This window comes from Pavona decussata, unplaced genomic scaffold, assembly GCF_977016875.1.
Source record: "Pavona decussata unplaced genomic scaffold, jaPavDecu1.1 SCAFFOLD_273, whole genome shotgun sequence".
Lineage (NCBI taxonomy): Eukaryota > Metazoa > Cnidaria > Anthozoa > Scleractinia > Agariciidae > Pavona > Pavona decussata.
The window spans coordinates 341,723-355,000 of record NW_028145675.1 but is presented as its reverse complement, the minus strand read 5'-3'; the positions used below and the strand labels follow the sequence as shown (position 1 = coordinate 355,000).

Below are 13,278 nucleotides of genomic sequence, written 5' to 3'. Positions count from 1 at the left end.
TTCAAAACTGGCTCCCGGAGCCAAAACGGTCCCGGACCGTTTATAACAAACTCCTTTAAAAACTAGGCTCCCGGAGCTAAAAACGGTCCCGGACCGTTAATAAGAAACTCCTTTCAAATCTGGCTCCCGGAGCCAAAACGGTCCCGGCCCGTTAATAACAATCTTCTTACAAAAACTGGCTCCCGGAGCCAAAAACGGTCCCGGACCGTTAATAACAAACTTCTTTGAAATCTGGCTCCCGGACCGTTGTAACAATCTTCTTACAAAACTGGCTCCCGGAGCCAAAACGGTCCCGGACCGTTAATAACAAATCTTCTTACAAAACTGGCTCCCGGAGCCAAAACGGTCCCGGACCGTTAATAACAAACCTCTTTGAAATCTGGCTCCCGGAGCCAAAACGGTCCCGGACCGTTAATAACAAACCTCTTTGAAATCTGGCTCCCGGAGCCAAAACGGTCCCGGACCGTTAATAACAAACCTCTTTGAAATCTGGCTCCCGGAGCCAAAACGGTCCCGGACCGTTAATAACAAACTTCTTTAAAAATCTGGCTCCCGGACCGTAATCAATAAAAGATACATTACAACCTGGCTCCCGGAGCCAAAAACCTAAGATATGCAACGGATTAAAAGCGGTTTCCGAAACGAGAGATAAAGTATGGGCTCCTGGAGCCCGCAAAACAAAACAGGCACAAACCGAAAACATAACTTAACAATACCAGAATAAAGGTCTACTCCTAAAGGTAAAACCTACGAACATAAAAAGGTCCTAAGAACTTGTAGAGATAACACCAGAGAAAACACAAGAAACAAGGGAACGAACGGTGACAAACAAGCATACCCAAGGGACACGTGGCACGTAAAAACCACCCAGATAACGAAACCGGCGAAAACAGGTAAGAATACCAAACTAACCGAGACGCCAAAGAAAAAACTATGATAAGACGGCCTACGACAGAAGACTAGGATACGAAAACAAGCCGAAACACGTACCACAAAGCGGAAGAGACAGCCTAAGAAGGAACAGCAGCCTGAAAAAAAAACCTGATTAGGTTCCACCACGGGTTCTGCTGCCGGTCTTGGCACAGGTTCCGCCGGAGGTTCTGGAGGCGGTTCTGGTGCTGGTGGCAACGCAGGTAAATCGCCCGCCGGCTCCGCCATGAAGAAAGAAACCACAGTTCAAGCGAAGAAAAGAAAAAAAAAAAAAAAAAAAAAAAAACGGGCTGGTGTTGGTTGACCGACTAGAAAAAACGAAACTCGGCCGTTCGTTTCGGCGGACGGCGCTGTGACAGAGTAAAATCAAAGCCACATGGCCTAGCTTATTAATAAGTAAAGCCCGAAATGCACTAATGCCATCCCCAGGGCCACGGAGCAATTTGAAAGGTCGTTTCATGATGCACTAATTAATTATTCAGTGAGAATATGTAGGTTGAGTTTATTGTTGGTACTCGTTCTTGTTCCGAGAGGTTTTTTCTCCGTGTACTCCGGTTTTCCCCTTTACTCAAAAGCCAACTTTTTCAAATTCCGATTCGATCTGAAAACTATCTCTGTTTAGTGCTCTACGCTAAATACATTGACCCTTCTAAGTAGAGAAATTCATTACACACTACACTGCTTTTATTGGCCCAACATTTTACAGAACAAACTTGCAGCATCGATAAGCGTAGCGGACTTTGGCTGCGTTGAAGTCTCTTTCCCTCCTGAGCACGAATTGCGCCAAGAAATAGGGCTGTGGACAATCCACATTCTGCCTGTCTAGGTACATTATGGGTAGATCGGATCCGAGATCAAAAGGAGTGCTGGCATCATAACACTCAACTCTTGCACCACTCAATTTGTTACTGAGATCCGACAAAGAACGTTAGAGAAGAACTATTATGATTGCGAAACATGACATGGAGGAAGCATGGCAGAGCGAATAGGACGCCGGACATAAAATCCGGAGGTCCCGGGTTCAAGTCCCGCTCTGGCCGCTAGCTGGAGTGGTTTCTCGGTAGCCCCGAGTTCAACTCCTAGGCCGTGCTTGTAAATAGCCATATGGTCTGCCTCCTGTCAGTTGGGATTTTCAACCATGTTCAGATGTTCAGAAATAATAGTTAGGACACATTTCAAAAACACATTAATAATTCATAAGCCCATTGACCTATCAAATGGTCGATAATACAACACGTGCAGTGACTCGATAAACCTCCTCCTTATTAGTAAGCGGTGTTTTATAATTATCAGCTGATGAAACACTCCTCATTGGTATGCGGTGTTTTTCTCGTATGCTAATTTTCAACGTTCACAAAAGCATAATTGTTATGAACTCTATTGACACACGCTTTTCCAGGAATGTTTTTAAAGCCATTCAAAAAACTCGCAGCAGGTGTTTTATCGGGTCTAAAAACACTCGGGTGCGCCTCGTAGTTTTAAACCCAATGAAATACTCCTGCTTTTTTTTTAAACATTTCCTAAACTTAGGGGTGTTACCGAAGTACATCTGAATGAATTGTTCAAACTAGTGTTTCTTTTATACCGTGATTTGCCAAATTTTAAACAAGTAATTAACGCTGTTAAATCAGTTTATCACTGATATTTTTGTATGATTTAGAGTAGAGTTATTTAGAATTTAGCATTATACGCAGAAGCATACAAAGTAAAATCTGGTTGATTGTGATGACAACTTTGCACACATGCCCGAAAATTTACTCAATTTATAAAAGCAAGATCTCTCACTTCAAATGGCGTGAAATCTTACTGGTAATTCTCTGTTAACATAGGGAAAACTGTATTTGAAACGGAATAAGCAAATTTTTGCGTCAAAAATATAATTATCTTTTCCAGGTCGTTAATTTTGATAACAAAGTCTTCAAATAGCTGACAAAACAACAAATATACGACGACTGTTACTGAGAAGTAACCTCCAACTTTTGCAGATTAACATCGGCAAAGCAGTCTTTTTAAAAACAACTTAAACAGCGTAACATGAAGAAACGAAAATTATTAGTATAGATTTTGGCCTAAAGGCCTTGGTTGTGGAAACTACAGCAATATTTCTAATGTTTTACCTGGTTAGTACACTCGCAGTGGCCAAGCGGATGGAGACAAATACCAACACGATCGTCAACAAGCGAAACATTTTCCTCTGCACTCCTCTCAGACGTTAAACTGGTGAAAATAAGAATAAACAAAGATGTGTGATGTGATGAATGGCTACCCTAGATAAATAAAGTTACTCACTTACTTTCCGTCACTTACATACTTATTTAGTATTTCCGAGTTGCTTTGAACCTCATTATGAAAGGGAGGCTTCGTGCATAGTCAGTTTTATTATGAAAATTTAGATATCCCGCGGTTTTCGTAATTTCGTGTGTTGCGGAGAAATATGGCAGAGCGCTTTAAACAAGTGACGACCTCGAAGGATCGTCTCCAGCTTTTCTGCAATAAAACTGTGCTTTGTTATCAATGTGTTGAACAATAAAGCAATTATCTTGGTCAATCTTGCATGCAGAATATCCCCTGATTTTAGCCAAATCTTCGGCTAAGTATCAGGCGATATTCCGCGCGATTTCGCAGGATAATTGTTAAATATTCGTATTCTCAGTATTGCCGGGAGAAAACGGGTGTCCTAATTCTTTTTTTCACGGGAGACAACCATAGTTAAGGTACATGTAAGGCTAAATAAGAGAACAATATTCAGCGATCAGGGATTGGGTTTTGAAATAATCCTTTTAACTTATCATAACTGATCAAGATTTTTTCTTATTTTGCCGTAGGGCAGCAGCCCACGACTTGCGTAGGGTTGGAATTTAGTTGGAAAGAGACCATTGCAAAGCTACAATTTTAACCCCAAAGTAAAGGCAGAGTAAAGTAAAAAAAAAAAAAAAAAAAAAAAAAAAAATAATAATAATAATAAGGAAATTAATAAATTAATAAAAATTTAAATAAAAATAAAATAAGAATACAGTGAAGTTTTGGACTTACCAGGATTTAATGAAGGGTACCAACCGATTGAAGATGTGAGTTAGTACTGAGGAGACACGAAATCCGCGACCTGATTGTATTTGACATTGTCATTTGGTGTGCAATGATAGGAGGAATGGAGGCTGCAGTTAAACAGCTGAAAAAACTATGACAAATAAATAAATAACAATTAAAAAAAATTAATTAAATTTCTGTAACACTGCTTTTTTCGGTATTCATTGATAACAGAATTATTGTATAGTTCGATGATGATAAGTTGCGGACTGATGGATAAAACACACCCGACGACAAAACATGTGGTCTCATTAACGCAGCCATTCTATTTTTCAAAGATAAACATAATTAAACTAAGGCAACAGAAACGGTACAATTGTTTGTTTGATATATTGATTAACGAGGCCCTTTCGTTCACTACCCATAATTATTAACTTTGTGCCGTTGAACACTACGCCAAGTTAAAGTTCGCCTAAACGTTTTGATGAATATGCTTGTCTCTGAATATGACTCTGATTTGGATGTTCACTGGATAACGTTAGCTCTTATTTGCACTAAAAGCAAAAAGTCATCTCAAAATTTCCTAAGCGCACTGGAAAACTAATTTCTTTCGCTTTCTTAGGGGCAAATATTGCGTTATAAAAGGGAAAAAAGATCAGCTCTGCATTTTTGTTAAACCAACAACGGTTAGTAAATTCGGAATAAAATCCCGTTTCCTAAATTTTCTGCAACTTGAATTTACAGCGAAAGCATCAGAACAGATCGATTTGTATTAGTTTACTCTAATATGTTTTGAAATTAAAAGGGCAGAAAACGATATGGGAACACAGGACACAAAGTTTAAATTATTTTGCTTAAATGTTCTCGTTGGGTTTCCTTGATAGAAGATGGACCCTTTCACAGCTCACCTCCATTTATGTCTTCATCTCTTTAGTTTTGATAAAATTTTCTTCCACTGAGTCCCGCCAGAGTTCATTTATTTTGTGTATTCGGATACTGTAACAGTACTTCGAGAACTATTAGTTTTTTTTATTGTTTATTTCAGCACCAGTTCACTTCTCAAGTATAGCAGAAAAAATGTATCGCCTGTTTTTCGCGTTGGCTTTTCGCGCTATGTTCTTCACCACATCCTGTCATGCCAACCAAGCGGTAACGTTCTCTAAGCGTCAAGTTTTTCAACGTTTACTTATTAGTTTCGAGTTAATATTCCGTAAAATCCACACTTCCCCACCCCCTCCCCTTCGATATACGTCTTTTTTACGGAAGTCGGATGACTCCAGGATAAATGAAAGTTATGACTTATAGTTTTTTTTAGGTATTGTTAAAACCGGACAGTCAGTTTTACTTTTATCAGACCCCAAAAAAGTAGGGGAGAGCAGGGATGGTGCAGTGGTGAGAGCACTCGCCTTCCACCAATGTGGCCCGGGTTCGTGTCCAAGACTCGGCGTGGCAGGGGCACCCAAAAGATCGTTTCGGTAAATTATTTGTTCGGAAGGCTTTTTATCCCCTACAATTTTCTGAAGGGAATTTTCACCTGGAACTTTCGTGATATTGGAAATTTAAGGCCTGTCTTTGTGTCACTTTTCTTATATACTGTAATTTCCTTTTGTTGTAAACCATTGAAATAGTGCATAATAATAAAAACCTTAAACCTTAGTGTTTTCGGATTGATAAAAATGTCGTTTCGGGTACCGAAAAAAGGACAGCTAAGATTTCGATGCCCTAGTAATTTCGAAAAGTCTCAGGTTGCCCTAGAATGACCGAAAAGATAAAAATATTATAGCGCTGCCTAAAATGAACCTACAAAGCTTTATAGGCACTCCAGATAGCCGCAAATAGCGTTTCAAAGCATCTGAGAGAAAACTGTTGTTGGGTGCCCCTGATGTGGGTTGAGTTTGTTGTAAGTTCTCGTCCTTGCTCCGTGAGGTTTTTCTCCGGGTACTCTAGTTTTCCCCTTCACTCAAAAGCCAACTTTTTCAAATTCCAATTTGATCTGAAAACTATCCCCATTTAGTACTCTACGCTAAATACATTGACACTTTTAAATGGTTATTTATTGTTTTTTAACACTACACTGCTTGATTGGTCCAACATTTTACAGAACAAACTTGCAGCATCGATAAGCGTAGCGAACTTTGGCTGCGTTGAAGTCTCCTTCCCTCCTGAGCACGAATTGCGCCAAGAAATAGGGCTGTGGACAATCCAAGTTCTGCCTGTCTAGGTACATTATGGGTAGATCGGATCCGAGATCAAAAGGAGTGCTGGTATCATAACACTCAACTCTTGCGCCACTCAATTTGTTACTGAGATCCTACAAAGATCGTTGGAGAAGAACTATTATGATTGCGAAACAGGACGGGGAGGAAGCGTGGCAGAGCGAATAGGGCGCCGGACATGAAATCCGGATGTCCCGGGTTGAAGTCCCGTTCTGACCGCTAGCTGGAGTCGTTTCTCGGTAGCCCCTAGTTCAACTCCTCGGACACCTTATAAATAGTCAGCTGGTCTGCCTCCTGCCAGTTGGGATTTTCAACCATGCTACGTTAAATTTAAATGATTGTTTTGTGAAGTTTAATGCTCAGCCCACTAGCACTCGTGCTATAACACTGCCGTCTGCTAAAAACAGAGGACAGTACAATGGTTGTAACATCAGCTTAATATGACCAGATGACTTTCAATCGCTATGCTCTTGTCATTTGTGACTCCTTTCACAATCTCTCTTCAAATGGCGTGAAATCTTACTGGTAATTCTCTGTTAACATAAGGAAAATTGTATTTGAAACAGAATAACCAAATTTTTGCTTCAAGTATATAATTATCTTACCCGAACTTTCTTTTCCAGGGCGTTAAGTTTGATAACAACGTCTTCAAAGAGCTAACAAAACAACAAATATATGATAAGTAGTAATGAGAAATAACCTCCAACTCTTACAGATTAATATCGACAAAGCAGTCTATTTAAAAAAACCTAAACAACATAATATAAAGAAACTAAAATTATTAGCATAGGTTTCGGCCTAAAGGCCTTGGTTTTGCAAACCACTGCAATATTTCGAATGTTTTACCTGGTTAGTACACTCGCATGTGGCGAAGCAGATGGAGACAAATACCAACACGATCGTGAACAAGCGAAACATTTTCGTCTTCACTCCTCTCAGACGTTAAACTGGTGAAAATAAGAATAAACAAGGATATGTGATGTGATGAATGGCTACCCTGGTTAAATAAAGTTACTCACTTACATTTCGTCACTTACATACTTATTATTTCCGAGTTGCTTATGAAGGGGAGGCTTCGTGGATAGTCAGTTTTATAAAAATTTAGTTACCCTGCGATAAACGAAATTTCTCGTGTCGCGGAGAAATATGGCAGAGCGCTTTAAACAAGTAACGAGCTCGAAAGAGCGTCTCCAGGTTTTCTGCAATAAAACTGTGCTTTGTTATCAAGTTGTTGAATAATAAAGCAATTATCTTAGTCAATCTTGCATGCGGAATACGGCTTCTGATTTTAACCAACACTTCGGCTAAGTATCAGGCGATATTCCACGCGATTTCGCAGGATAATTGTTAAATATTCGTATTCTCAGTATTGCCGGGGAGAAAACGGGCGTCCTAATTGTTTTTTCACGGGAGACGACCATAGTTAAGATACCTATAAGACTAAATAAGAGAACAAAAATTCACTAATCAGGGATTGGGTTTTGAAATAGTCCTTTAACTTATCATAAGTGATCAAGATTTTTTCTTATTTTGCTGTAGGGGAGTAGCCCACGACTTGCGTAGGGTTGGAATTTAGTTGGAAAGAGACCATTGCAAAGCTACAATTTTAACCCCAAAGTAAAAGCAGAGTAAAGTAAAAAAAAAAAAAAAAGATAATAATAATAATAAGGAAATTAATAAATTAATAAATTAATAAATATAAAAATAAAAATAAAATAAGATTACAGTGAAGTTTTGGAGTTACCAGGATTTGATGAAGGGTACCAACCGACTGAAGATGTGAGTTAGTACTGAGGAGACACGAAATCCGCGACCTGATTGTATTTGACATTGTCATTTGGTGTGCAATGATAGGAGGAATGGAAGCTGCAGTTAAACAATTGAAAGAACTATGACAAATAAATAAATGACAATTAAAAAAAATTAATTAAATTTCTGTAACACCGCTTGTTTCTGTATTCATAGATAACAGAATCATTGCATTATTGTATTATTATTATTATTATTATTATTATTATTATTATTATTATTATTATTATTATTATTATTATCATTATTATTATTATTAATATTATTATTATTATCATTATTAGTTTTTGATGATGATAAGTTACGGACTGATGAATGAAACACACCCAACGACAAAACATGTGGTCTCATTAACGCAGCCATTCTATTTTTTAAAGATAAACATAATTAAACTAAGGACACAGAAACGGTACAATTGTTTGTTTGATATATTGATTAACGAGGCCCTTTCATTCACTACCCATAATTATTAACTTTGTGCCGTAGAACACTAAGCCAAGCTAAAGTTCGCCTAAACGGTTTGGTGAATATGCTTGTCTCCGAATATGGCTCTGATTTGGATGTTCACAGTATAACATTAACTCCTAGTTGCACTAAAAGAAACATGGTGCAAAAGCCCAGAACCCTCTATGCTGAGGTAAACAAAGAAGACTAAAAACACTGATTGTTGTGGCAAAACTTGGGTGGCAGGGAAGGTAGAGCCTATCCACTCATAGTAGAGTAGCGGTGTCTCTAGGGGAACCTATGTTAGAGTGTAACATAGAATGGGTCCCCCTCTGGGAGGATAATAGGTCAGAAGATATGATGGTACCATCTTGGAGAGATCCAGGCCTATTTCCAATGGAGGATATAGCACTTGCTGTGGGGCAAAGTGTAGCCGAGGGTGCACTTCTCTGCTAACAAAAATGTGTCTGAACTAATCAATGAGAAAGATTGGATATCAAAATAACAAATACACAAAGTATTCTAAATTATATTATCCTATTGTATTATAATCACATTTCAAATTATTGCAGGATGATACTAGCATGACCATGGCAGGTGAAAGATGGAATTTGAAAGGGTAACCAGAGGGAAAGGGAAGGAGCACGATAAAGTCACATGCAGTTGTTACACACTCCACAAGCTTAAACTGTAAACGACGTTTTATTACAAGTACAAACTGCGTACTGCCCGATTACATCAGCCATGAGCACATGGTTCGTCCTCGCTCTCCCCGGTATTCTTCACGGTGTAGACAATCTCGCGTCACGCACCACTCACACGCGTGTCAAACGCTCTACACACTCCCCCTCCATAACAATTATACGAACGAAACGCTAAAAAAAATGACAAACTAAACTGAGATTTAAGGTCAATGTTACATAGTCATCTCATCCGAAGAAATCATACAACATCTCTCTTATCCATGATCCTCAACCTTGGGTCCTGGATGACGCAACTGGTTTTCCCGGAATAGTCAGCAATAGGAAAGTGGTAAATAAGGCACCTGTGGCCAGGTCCAATAGTAGAAAGGTCCATGATAGGGAACAGGTAAAGCTGGTGGTGATGTCCACGGCATCTGAACGTAGTTAACTAATGGATTGACACGCTGGTACTCCGGGTTTCCTAGGGAGTTGTATGTGAAGATCTGCGGTGGCCTACACTGACGTTGTGGTCGGGTTGACACGCTCTCCTCGGTGCTGATATTAAGATCCGAAAATTCCTCGTCAACTGGCCTATTTTCACTCCCGGTGCAGAGGTCGACGTCGGTAGTTGGAACAATTTCGGCCTGATCTAGGGGCTCATTTGGCTCCGAGCATGATGAATTTGATGATCCCGTCTTTCGTGAATATTCCACTAATCTGGTTTCTGTTATGTCATTACTCTCGTCCTCTGAAGACAGCCCCTCACTTGTCTTTGGTGGCAATGCGGAGCTCGTGATGGCTCTCCTGGCCTGATGAACAGGTTCAACTACTGAGTTTGAAGTTCCAGCGCATCACAAGGCAAAAGTAAGTTCCTGTGGAGCACCCTCGCGCGACCACGCCCATTCTCTGGCTTGATTATGTAAATCGGACTATCCCCTCCCAATCTTTCAGCAGCGACGTGGATTGTCTCTTCCCAGTGTGATCTCAATTTTCCAGGGCCGCCCCGTTCGGATAAATTTCTAACCAGCACTCGGTCCCCGGGTTGAAGCACTCCGCCTGACACTCTCCTGTCATAGTAATCTTTGCTACGTCTAGCAGCCTTCTTTGCAATCTTCTGAGCAATCCGATATGCTTCGTCCATGTCTTTCCGCCACTTGCGCACATAGGAATTATAGTCAACTCGACCATTATTGTCCTGATTCAAGTTAAATATAAGATCAATGGGTAGTCTTGGATTACAACCAAACAGAAGATAATATGGCGCGAATCCAGTAGCCTCATGTTTGGTACAGTTATATGCATGAATCATCTTGTTAAGTGATTCGTCCCATTTGCGCTTCTTGAATTCGGGAAGGTTCCTGAGCATTGACAACAACGTGCGATTCATCCTTTCCAGTTGCCCATTTCCTTGGGGGTGGTACGGCGTTGTGCCAGACTTGGAGGCACCAGGTAACTTGTTTAATTGACGCAGGAGCTGATTTTCAAATTCTCCGCCCTGGTCGCTATGGAGGCGAGCTGGAAACCCAAACCTCGGAATATAGTCATTGAAAAGTTTTCAGGTACAGTACGTGCTGTCTTATTTCGAGTAGGGTAAGCCTGAGCTTACCTTGTGAAGTGATCAACTACGAGTAAAATATACTCAAATCCTCTTTGGCTCTTTTCCAGGTGAAGAAAATCGATCGAGACTATTTCAAAGGGTGCTGTAGTGGTGATACTTTCCATAGGCGCCCTAACCGATGTACTTGGTTTCTTGTGCCGAATGCAGCTGCACTTGTTTGTAATGAAATAAGTGATGTCCTGTTGCATGCGGGGCCAAATCCAACACCAATCCAACACTCGGTCAACACCCAGGTGACCCATCTCAGTGTGTAGCTCCCGGTAATCGAGTTGTCTGACTTTTAGGGGAAGAACTAACTGTTGTCGATTCTTGGTTTTGCGCTACAGAGTTCCGTCTGCTGAAATGTGAAGATTATTCCATTCTCTTATATAACAAAACATCTCATTGTCCCTGGTCCTACCGCCTGTCAACTTAGGGGGATATCCTTGTTGTTTGAATTGCATGATTTGTGAAATGACTGAGTCTTCCCCCTGAGCTCGCTGAATTTCTCCCGGTACCAATTGTGTAAGAGTTAAGTCGCTGACAATGGGCTCTTGGTCTGCAATACTAATATTCGCAGAGACTGCAGTTAACCACGGAATCTTTTCCGCTCTCTGGTGTGTTAGTCCCTGGATCGTTGCATCAATTGCTTCCTTGTCCATTCCAGCAGTACAACTATCCATGCACTCTCGGGGGTCTATTGGTAGGCGAGATGCTCTGCCAGCCATCGATGTCCAACAGCAGACAGTTTCGCGGAAGTTAATATGTACGTTAAAGGGTTATTATCTGTATAGACGTCAAATGATGGAGCATAATATAAATAATCCCGAAATTTTTCAGTCACAGCCCATTTTAGAGCCAGAAACTCCAGTTTTCCCGCATGCAAGTGATAGTTTTTCTCTGCTGGGGTTAGGGTCCTTGATGCGTAACCGATAACTTTCAACTTCCTTTCCTGCTCCTGGTATAACACGGCGACCAGGCCTTCATGAGAGGCATCCATATGCAGTACAAATGGTTTGGAAAAATCGGGAAAAGCAATCACTGGTGGTCTTGTTACACAGTCAACTAGCAAGTTTAATCTCTCCTGGTGATCGTCTGACCAGTTGATCCTGTAATTATTTGGTAGCTGTTGTTTTCCCCCGACTGTAGCATTAGATTTACCACCTTGATTAGCACTCTGCGATACGGCCATAAGGTCATAGAAGGGTTTGGCGATGCGTGAGAAATCTGGAATGTACTGTCTGTAGTACCCCAGGAATCCGAGTAACTTGCGGATGTCCCCCACAGTGTTTGGTTTCTCACTTTTCAACTTCTGAACTGCTTTCGTATCCTCCGGATCCAAAGAGTAACCATCAGCTGACACGATCCTATCTAAATATCTGACCCTTTGCTGGAAGAAATTGCACTTGGATGGTTTTAATTTAATCCCATGTTCGTGAAGTCTACGCAGTACTCGCTGAACATCTCTGGCATGATCTTCAAATGTTCGGCTATAAACTAGAATATCATCGAGGTATGGAATACAGATATCGTCACGTATTCCGCGCAAGCATTCCTCCATGCATCTCTGAAAGGCTGCGGGGGCATTCATTAAACCAAATGGGATCCTTTTCCATTGATATAGCCCCCAAGGGGTGACGAATGCGGTAAGGGGTCGGCTCTTTTCCGCAACAAAGCCCTGGTAATATGCCTTCCCTTGGTCGAGAACAGTAAACCACTTATTACCCCCCAGCCCATTCAGAATATCCTGTATCCGTGGGATTGGCTGGCGCTCAGGGTAAGTTTTCCTGTTAAGTTCTCAATAGTCAATACATAATCGTAAACTACCATCCTTTTTTCCGAACACAAACCATGGGGGAAGAATATGCCGAGTGGGACTTGCTGATCCAGTTGCGATTGATCAAGTCTTCTATATACTCCTTCACTTCTCCGTAAAGAGGTTTTGAAATGGACACATAGTTCTTTCGCACAGGCTGGTCATCGCTTAAATTGATTTCCAATTCCAAATTATCAATGCACCCAACTTCATTCTCGTCTCTGGCAAATGCACCAGCCTCTTCTCGTAACATAAACGAACAATGGATTGCTGTTTTTCTTCCAAATGGCCAAGGCCAACAGGCGGGTCCCACAATTCCTGTGCTCGTTTCTCTGATGGGGAAAGATCAACTGAATCTCCTTCCTGCACGTGCTCCTGGTCTTGCGGCTTCGGAATAGGTAACACTGACTTAACCATTTGAATCTGACCTAGTTCGGTTCTTCGTTTCAGCAGGATGTCCTTATCGATGTTGTTATGTACTAAGATTGTAACCTGGCTGATTGTGCCCGGGGCTATCTTACTCAGTTTCTCAGATAATTAAAGTCCCTCCGGGAGATCGCCTTCTTCCTTTGGCTCAAATATTATCGTCTCCAGCTTTTCTGCAATAAAACTGTGCTTTGTTATTAAGTTGTTGAACAATAAAGCAACTATCTTGGTCAATCTTGCATGCGGAATAGCTCCTGATTTTAACCAAAACTTCGGCTAAGTATCAGGCGATATTCCGCGCGGTTTCGCAGGATAATTGTTAAATATTCG

General features: G+C 40.9%; 2 protein-coding genes across 2 annotated transcripts in view; both read right to left on the bottom strand.

The window, feature by feature from the left end:
• The window catches only part of LOC146455476 (uncharacterized), a 2,972-nt gene extending 1,564 nt beyond the window's left edge, over positions 1–1,408 (bottom strand). Inside the window, exon 1 of the mRNA XM_085094174.1 lies at positions 1,042–1,408. Within this exon, the coding sequence (XP_084950300.1) occupies positions 1,042–1,158 (117 nt within the window). The 5' untranslated portion in view covers positions 1,159–1,408. The remainder of the gene's footprint in view (positions 1–1,041) is intronic.
• Positions 1,409–5,993: 4,585 nt separating this feature from the next.
• LOC146455475 (uncharacterized) lies at positions 5,994–8,011 on the bottom strand. The gene is made up of 4 exons (XM_085094160.1): positions 7,918–8,011; positions 7,020–7,120; positions 6,779–6,829; positions 5,994–6,268 (listed from the first exon to the last, which is right to left on the bottom strand). The coding sequence occupies exons 2-4, from the start codon at positions 7,089–7,091 to the stop codon at positions 6,053–6,055; spliced, it is 339 nt and encodes a 112-aa protein (XP_084950286.1). The 5' UTR covers positions 7,092–7,120; positions 7,918–8,011; the 3' UTR covers positions 5,994–6,052.
• Positions 8,012–13,278: the final 5,267 nt, after the last annotated feature.